A 9,323-nucleotide genomic window follows, 5' to 3' on the forward strand; every position below is an offset into this window, starting at 1 on the left:
TACAATCGCCTAGCCAATCATTTCAAAATCAAATAGCTCAAAATATTTACACAAGCCATGATAGATACAATAGTGATGAACTATATAATTATCAAAATAAGTTGATAGAGAACATTTCAAAATTTGATATTGATGAATGGGTTAGATTATGGAAATTAAAACGATTTAATAGAAATATTCAAAATATAGAATTGATTAAAAATGTCCATTTGTTAAAGGATGATTATGTGAACATAATGAAAATATGTAACAGATTTATAGAAAAAGGATTTAATTAAAATCATTTATTTTGACTCTTAAATCACTTAAAATATTTTTTAATTTTGGTGTAGAAAATAGTAAATTTAAAAAAATATATTATGGCTATTATTAATAGCAATTTAATCAACATCCAAAATAAAACGAGTAACAGCCAAATTAAATAATAATATAGATTCACAAGACTTAATAATTAGAATTAGTTATGATAATAATGTTAAGACTTATTGCATTTATTTCTGATTTTCTGAACCAAATTTGGCATATATATAAATATCCAAGAACATAAACATCATAAATAATTTTACATATTATCAACAATTATATATTATTTTGACTCTAATAAATCTTTTGCCTCGTTAATTTTTGCAGCTATTAAAGGTGATCCTCCTAACCATTTATATAATTATTAATATATATATATAATTACCTTTATCCGGATGATTTAATTGCATTATTTTAATATGTGCTTCTTTCACCTTTGCCCTACTTGCATTTTGACTATGTGTTGCTAGAATTTAATTGGAAAAATATATAAAACCTTACTCCAAGTATCAATGAGGCTTCTCTTTTAGTCATATTTCGATCAAAACCTCCTTGGTAATATTTAGTTAATGACTATAAAAACATAGGCAAATGTTAATTAGATATTTTACTTGAGGTGAAAAGTTTTTAATTTTATTTTGTAAGGAATTTATTATTGGTCTAGATAATTGAGGTAAATATCTCCCTAAAAATACAACTTAAATATATTGATTGATTATTTACCAGCATAGCCGGCAATAGCTAATCCAATTCCAGCTACAACTAATGTAGATGCCATTTTAATAAAGTAAAGAATTTTTAAATGACATGAAAGGTGAGTGACAGATACAGATTAAAATATTGACATTATTAATAAATTTTGTGAGGAGTTATCAATAACATATTTTATGTCATTGGGAGTTATTCATATAAAAGTTATTTTGAAAAAAAAAATATATGCCTTGTTTTGTGAATATTATTTTTAAATTGGCTTTAATTTCTATAAATATACTGCCAATAAATCATTTTTATATTAATTTCATATTCTTTTCCCTTGCATGAGATGGCGTAAAGAAATTATTTTTCCTTCGAATATATAATTGCTTAAATTATATGACTATTCATAAGACATATACATTTGATCACTCGTATCTTAATAACAATTTTAAAACTGTATACTAATATTGGGCTCTTGAAAATTCAGGACACTGCTATTTATAAAGTACTTTATATTTTTGATAAATCCAATTATGCCAGAGTTGCATTCCAGCAAAATAGAGAGCACCTACTGTTTGAATTTCCCCATGAACTTTTTAAGGAACGGCTTGATGGGTTGGCTCGCTGGGCTTTTGTCTATTCTCGGCCTTAGCCAATTATTTTTCTAGGTATATATTTAACATATTTTTGGCCTAGGTAGGCTTTTGAATTCAAATCGAGTATTTTTGCTACCAAGAATTTTATTTCAGGAAATAGTATTTTGATCTATGGAAAAAAATATTTGACCAATATTTATAATTTTTGATTTAATTAGTCTTGACTTTCCTTATATACAATTTTATGTAATAATTTGGATATAAAAATATTTACAGACCACCATCACAAAAAATTATTCTCTCCATCTGTCTGCCCATCCCATGATTATAAAATAATCATATCCTGCTCAAAGTTTTCAGGTTTTAGATACCTCTTAAACTCTTTGAGCAACTTTCTAGAAATACGACTCCGATATCTTATATATATCTAAACTGTTTTTGAGATTAAAGTTAAAATAAGTTTAACCCAAAAACCATTAATTAAAGAAATAGCCATAAAAGAACTTTTATAAAATTACTTTCAGTGGGACAAATAGAAAATAGCAACGCCATTTCGAAATATTTGTAGTCCATTGAACGGAATAACGTGTTCTGATTATTTTTTTGAATCATGATAAAATAATGAAAAATTGTTTTTAAATTTTAAATTGGAGTTTAAGAAATTAAGGACTTTTACTAAGAAAGGTGTGACGAAAATGGTCATTGAAATCGGAGGGGTTATAAATTTTTAGCTTAGATCAAATTATATTAAATATTTTTCTTTTATATTTTAAGAAAATTTATAGAATTAAATTTTTATTTATTCATACTAATAATATAATGCTGATAAGAAAAATATAACTCATAGAAAAAATGACGTTAATTTTTTTAAAGATATCCAAATATTTAAAACAAAATATGAATATTTAATAATGAATAAAAAGATAATTCAAAAATAAAGACATTTTTCAAAAATTTACACATTTTAATTTATTATAAACACAACAATATCAATATAAAAAGTTTTTTTTATTCCACCAAATTTAGTATATTTACCTTTTGTGCTCTAATCGATAAAATAGAACTGAAGGCAAAACAAGTTACTTTTTGAAAAATAAAATTTTCTTTCTGTTATAGTCTTGCGTAAGGAAGATTTATTGACATGTGAGTGTTATAATTGAAGTTGTTTTTCTTTATTTTATTGTATATATTTTTTATCTTTATTAAAGTTTTTTTATGTGTAATAATCTGGCCGTAAAACAACGGGGCTAGCTTTTGATTTTAAATTGTATAATTTGTAAAACTCAGGATGAGTCCTATTTTATTTTAGAGAAGAATTTATTATTTATTTTATTGTATAATATAAAAGACCGATTTTGAAGCAATATAAGATCATTATTTTTACTTCAATTTATTTTAATAAAAAATTATTATCAATTATTCAGTTTTTTTTATTGCGGACAATTCCATTTTAATTTAATTAAGAAGTCTTAGCGGATAACTAATAGTAAACACACACAGCCTCTACATGACTTGACATTCACTGGCAAAATCCCCTCAAACACCTAAACCTACCCCCCCCCCCTCCCCCTCTAAATAAATCCCTTTTTATAGGAAATTAATAAAATTGTAAAATATTTCATTCAGGTAATTATTATTAAGAATAGTTTTTGATCCTGTAGTACGTACAACGGTAAACATTACAAATAAGAACGAAATTTAAAAATATATAGCTATTGTTACATAGGTTGCTTTTAATTGAATATTTATAATTTTTAATAATGTTGAACATATTAAAAACTATGACTATAAAATTAAAGTGCAGGAAAAGATTTTCTAAAAATGACTAAAATAAGAGACTAGTAAATTCAAATTTAATAGTTCTAATTTTATAATTATTAAAAAAATAATTAGAATGTAAAATCTCGTTTCAGTTTAATTAAATATATATTTCCAAATAAAATGTATAAATTGTATGAGATGAGATAATAGTTTAGAGATCAGAACAATTTCTATTAGAATATCCTCATTAGAAATCTGTAAAAGTAGGCCCAGCCCGGCCCGAACGGGCTTCGCGCCGAGCCTAATATTTTTTATATTTAAATAAATTCGGGCCGGGCCGGTCCTGCAAATTTTTTTAAAAAAAATTAGGGTTCGGGCCGGACCGGGCCAAACTTTATAAAAAAATTTCGGGCCGGGCTTTAAAAATTAGGCCCGTACAGATCACCTATCTTCATATCAAATTTATCTATTCCATTTGAATCTAATAATATAATGTAAAATGCCTAAATTTATTCCAATTTAATTTAAAAATATATTTTGCCAAAAAATTATAAAATTATTGTCCCCTCTTTGCTATGTGATCAACCTGAATTTCATATCGTGATACTCGTTGTTTATCGTATAGTCATAATGTCAGTTGGGTTATTTAATTATCCCATTTTGCACTTTTTATTCCTTGCTTATCATATTGTCTTTTCACTGTACCATGGTCGTTACATCTATGCGAAAGGAATCAATCTTATACGCCTTCATTACGCTGTCTAGGTAGTGCTTCTTAGTGCTACATCATTTTGTTAAGTCTGCTTGTTTTCATATGTACTTCCTAAAAAAAAATCCCTTATATCCCTTTTTATATTTTTTTCATTTTACTTTTTTAAAAAATTTATCATATTTTTCTTTTTCTTCTCCTTTTGTTAAAAAAATTTTCCCCCATTTTCACCTTCAAGTAATTTTTATATATTAGAAAGAATTAAAATTTTTAGATATTTTAACTCATTTAAAGGGACACAATTATTTAAATCTAATTTTTAATTTATAATTAATAAAGATATTAATTAAAAGTTTTGACGAACTTAAATCAAAATCATCCAAATATTACGGTATTTCAATCCGTGTCGCTAGTTCAGGATTTATACATGATCGTCCTTTAAAGCAATACTAAAAATATATCTAGTTTAATCAAATTTTATATCCCAAAACATCATTCTAATCGGTTTACCCCCCCCCCCCTCTCAATATAAGAAAGCAAATCTCTCCGGATATCAATGGTATCAATCAGTGTCGATATAGACCTTTATTTTAAATTTTAGTTGATTTGAGTAGCCGATATTCAAAAATGATCATACCTCATAAATTTAAATTAAAAAACAAATTAATCAACACAATACTATGTTTTTATAAAAATAAATTATATAAAAATTTATTTTTTTAATTCGTTTTATTTTTTTTCTTTCAATTTAATTTAAGAATTTCATAAATTAAATATAGTAAAATGTTAAATATTAAAAATGATAATATTTGATATGAATTACATCAAAAATTCTCAAAATATTTACAGATTTAAAGGGAAAAATATATTAAAATTGGAAATAGTTTCATTTCAAGTTTAAATATTTTGAAGGGCTAAGAAATATCAAAAAAAAAATTGAGATAAATATAAAAGGTATATACAATATAATTTATACCTTCAGGTCATCTTAATGATGTTTGCATAATTATTATTTTTATAAAAAATATTAAATTTTAAGAAATTTAATATTAAATATTATTATATTACTATATACTATTCGATAAGTTATTGAGATTATCATTTATATTTTGAACGTGATAAATATCATATAATTGTATTCACCTTTTGTTTGTGGATATTAACTAGTAAGGATGAATTGTTGATAATTATAAATACTTTCATGTCAATAAATTATATATAAAAAATATCTCGGGCTTTCTTCTTTTATTAAAATTTACTAAATAATTTTAAATATATTTTATTAATTTTTTATTCGAGGGTAAGAAAAATTGCAAACATTAATTTTGATTAGAGCGTTTTATTCAGAAAAGCTTTTAGGATACCTTTATCGGTTATTTTAATTTTTATTATTACAAGGAAATAAGATGATACCTATAAAATATACTTAATATGTATGTATTCTTATTTTTCCTTAGTTTAAAAATCGCATTCTATTTAGACTGTGAATTCTAAAAAGAAAAGAAAAAACGAGCTAAGCAGAAGGCAGCCTAAGAGAGAGAAAAAAATTGCATCATCTCTAATTAATTCATTTATTCTTTTAATCTAATAAATATATTTAATTCATTAACAAATATTTTCATTTCAATATTCTATATTATGATAGTTTATGCTCCATGTGTAATTTTTCGGGGCATGCCCATTGCAACCCTGATTGGATAATTTTCTATCTACCATTCCGATTTCCGGTTTGTCATTTAATATATTTTTAAAAAATATTCTGATTAATAGAAGCATACGCCTAAGATAGTCAAAAAAATTTTTTTATCTCTAGTAATGGGTCGCCTATATAGCCAACCCCAACTAGATACAAGTCTTTCGTGTAGTAGGCTTAGTCCAATTTCATTAGCCCAGTATATAAATATAACCGTTTTTATTTTAGATTTAGCTTTCATCTTGTGTGGTTAATTGTATGTATGAACTACAGGATTTAATCAGGGGTAGTATCATAGGCGTAAGGCGGAAAGGGAAAAATTCCCCATTCTGAAATTTGCCTGTTCTCGCAAATATTATTTTAAGCTAATAAAAATTCACCCTCTATACACCGCCACCCACTCTCTCCCCTCCCAATATATATAATATATCACTCTAAACCAATTTTTAAAAATTAAATAAAAGTTAATATTACTTTTAAATAACGACTATTATTGAAAATTTTTATAAAAAAAGAAGTGAAAAATCAAAATTACAATTAGTGAACCCTAAGGACCTCCAATAAAAAATTTTTGCGAAAACACCTCATAGTGGCCTCTACCTTCCTTAGCAATATCCTGGCTAAACATATGAGTGGTGTTAATTAGCTTAAAATAATAATTAAATATACAAATTCCAGCTCATAGTATATGCCTATGGATTATATATTTATAGTGCTAGGAATAAATTCTGCTTTTATAAATCAAGTTCTCTGAAAAGTTTGGCGAGTCATCCAAATTTTTTATGAATATTGGATTGGATTTCCTATTTTTCGTTTTTTGATTTTTTAAAAAAAATAAGTCCTTCACACTTCAAAAGGCTATCGATGCTCTTGAATTGCATTTAAGCCTTTAAAGGTAGAAAAATATAACCAAATTACATCACCATAATATGTTTTTTTAAAACTGGTATAGAAAACTATAAACATAATTATAAAAATAAATATTTTTTTGGTATATAGGGCCGGGCCATATTTTAAATTTTTAAAATATACCCGGGCCGAGCCTGAAAATTTTTTAAAAAAAAACCCGGGCCGGGCCGTATTTTTTTAAAAAATTTATACAACATGAATTATTATATTCGTCAATTAGATATGGTTATAATGATTATATATAGTTATGATTAATATAATGTTTGGTGAAAGTTAACACTAGCTAACACTCATAGTATCTATTAAATAATAAAATTATGGTTTTCCTGCCATGGAATAAATACGCAAAGGATTAAATATATATGTTATATTTTTTATTAAAAATATCATTTTTATTTTTTTTATAAATGCATAGTATATTCTCAAAATTATATTTACACAAATTTTTTATAGTATTAATTTGTAATATACTAAATATCTGTTTAGAATAAAAAAAAAATGTTGTTAAACGGCTCGTTTTGAGCCGATTTTTTAAAACGGCTAACTCAGTGTTTTATCCAGGAAAATATTATGCAAGCCTGAAAATTTTGCTCATAGAAGGAGCAAAGGTCTAGACATATAGTATCGAAATTTCGAGGCTTAGTGAATATTTTTCTGGCGAAAATATTGAGTTAGCCGTTTTTAAAAATCGACTCAAAACGAGCCGTTTAACAACATTAGCTAATATACTTGCTTATTAAATGATAATACTCGCCGAAAAATATGATAAAATACGAAATAATGAATTTTTTGAATATACCAGGTCGAATATAATTTTTAAAAATTCCGAGCCAGGCCTAAAAATTTTTTTTTGAATATTCGGGCCGGACCGGGCCGGGCCTAAAATTTTTAAACCCGGGCCGGGCCGGGGCGTAAAAAATTTATGGAAAAAAATCCGGGCCGGGCCGAAATTTTTTTAATCTGGGCCGGACCGTACAATTGGTACCTCTGCAGGTCTCTGATATTTATTAAGAAATGAAAATGAAATATTTACATTACTACATATTTTTCTATAGGTATCTGCAACAGATTGTAAGATGCATCACCCAGGGATAAGATAATTCAATTAAAATATTTTAGTGTTTTATTTAAAAAAAATTATTTTGAGATAAAGCTGATATATGTAATATATTCATTAAATTGGTTCTATTTCTTTAACCAAATTTAATGAATTTTAAATTCATTCACTATTTTTATATATTTTTCTTGTAGAAAACTTTTAATTTTTTCACATCACTCTAATTTTATTTTATAGATATTAGTAGTGAAGATCAAAAGTCCGATTTTTCCAGGATCGCAGTCTGGACCGGTTTTTAAATTGTTTTTTAGTACGGACCAAGTTCCGGACCGGTCTTTTATTAATATTTAAGTTTGTATTACTATTCCCTTCATATAATTTTTTAATGAATTTATGTGTATATTTTATTTTATATTATTTCTTTAAAGGATTTACTTTCGTTTTTATAATTCTTCTTTCTTTTTTAGTTGATTTTTACTTTGCAATATACTATGCTAAAAGTTTTAGAAAAAACAGTTTACATTTATATTAAATATTTATATTAAATATTTGTATTATTTATTTGTATTATTTATTTGTATTATTTATTTGTATTATTTATTTGTATTATTTATTTGTATTATTTATTTGTATTATTTATTATATTATTTATATTTGATTTGATATTGTTAATAAAAAAGCTTTTTTGTTTTATAAAATGATAAAACGTGAATTTAATTAGGTAAAAACGAAAATATTATTTTAAAAAATAATGCGGACCGTGATTCGATTCGGTCTGTGTGCATCGGCCCTGTCCGAACCAAAAACCGGATTATGATCTTCACAATATATTGGGTTGTGTATGAATTGAATTACCTAAAATGAAAACTAAAAAAACTAAAATTGATTATACAAATAAAAATATGTGTGACAAATTTTTTTCTCTAAGTGTCAGCCTGAGGTAAGATGTTTACAGATATTGTCAATTTCTAGGGTCTAAATTAATAAAGAAAAGTTAATATCGACTATTATTTATTGTTTTGTGAATAAATAAAAGAATCAATTTAATTATTAAATAAAATGCTGGACTTTTACAATGTATCTATTCAAATGAATTATCTTCTGTGTTATCATAATATTAGGGTTGTTGAAAAGACTGATTCAGGTCGATTTTTAAAAACCGCCGATTAAGATTTTAGCCCAAATAATATTCCTAGGGATTTGGCAGATAAAAGCTTTCTGTCACCTATGAGAAAAAAAAATCTCTAGGCTCACATAATATTATTTTGAGCTTTAACAACCAGGGGTTCGAACCGAACCGAACCGCAAAACCGAAATGAACCGTTATGATTTTCTGAACCGTAACCTTAACCGAACCGTTATGAAGAAAATATTAAAAGAGCGAACCGAACCGTTATAAATATTTTAAACCGGTTCAAAACGGTTTTAAAAATAATTAATTTTAAATTATTAACCTAAATTTAAAATTTTAATTTTCCTGAAGTATATCAAAAACTTAATTCGTTAAAATTAGATATAGCAACTAGATATGATAGATCCATATTGGGGATCAATATTCAATTTATAAATAACGGAAAAATAAAATTAAGGACTCTATGC

At 25.4% G+C, this 9,323-nt stretch overlaps 1 protein-coding gene across 1 annotated transcript; it reads right to left on the bottom strand.

Annotated features, from left to right (window-relative positions):
* Positions 1-495: 495 nt before the first annotated feature.
* On the bottom strand, positions 496-1,131 carry LOC135932011 (dnaJ homolog subfamily C member 15-like). The gene is made up of 5 exons (XM_065469345.1): positions 1,027-1,131; positions 915-988; positions 800-876; positions 689-759; positions 496-648 (listed from the first exon to the last, which is right to left on the bottom strand). The coding sequence occupies exons 1-5, from the start codon at positions 1,079-1,081 to the stop codon at positions 587-589; spliced, it is 339 nt and encodes a 112-aa protein (XP_065325417.1). The 5' UTR covers positions 1,082-1,131; the 3' UTR covers positions 496-586.
* Between the last annotated feature and the right edge of the window lie 8,192 nt (positions 1,132-9,323).

Source organism: Gordionus sp. m RMFG-2023, chromosome 1, assembly GCF_954871325.1.
Source record: "Gordionus sp. m RMFG-2023 chromosome 1, tfGorSpeb1-WG-v2, whole genome shotgun sequence".
NCBI classification, from domain to species: Eukaryota; Metazoa; Nematomorpha; class Gordioida; order Chordodea; family Parachordodidae; genus Gordionus; species Gordionus sp. m RMFG-2023.

Bases quoted from the DNA above. Each gene is read 5' to 3' on its own strand.
- LOC135932011 (XM_065469345.1), bottom strand. From the start codon at position 1,081: ATGGCATCTACATTAGTTGTAGCTGGAATTGGATTAGCTATTGCCGGC. The intron at 877-914 runs GTAAAATATCTA...ATGTTTTTATAG, and splicing joins TTAAAAACTTTTCACCTCAA to TCATTAACTAAATATTACCA. The intron at 649-688 runs GTAATTATATAT...ATAAATGGTTAG, and splicing joins ATTAAATCATCCGGATAAAG to GAGGATCACCTTTAATAGCT.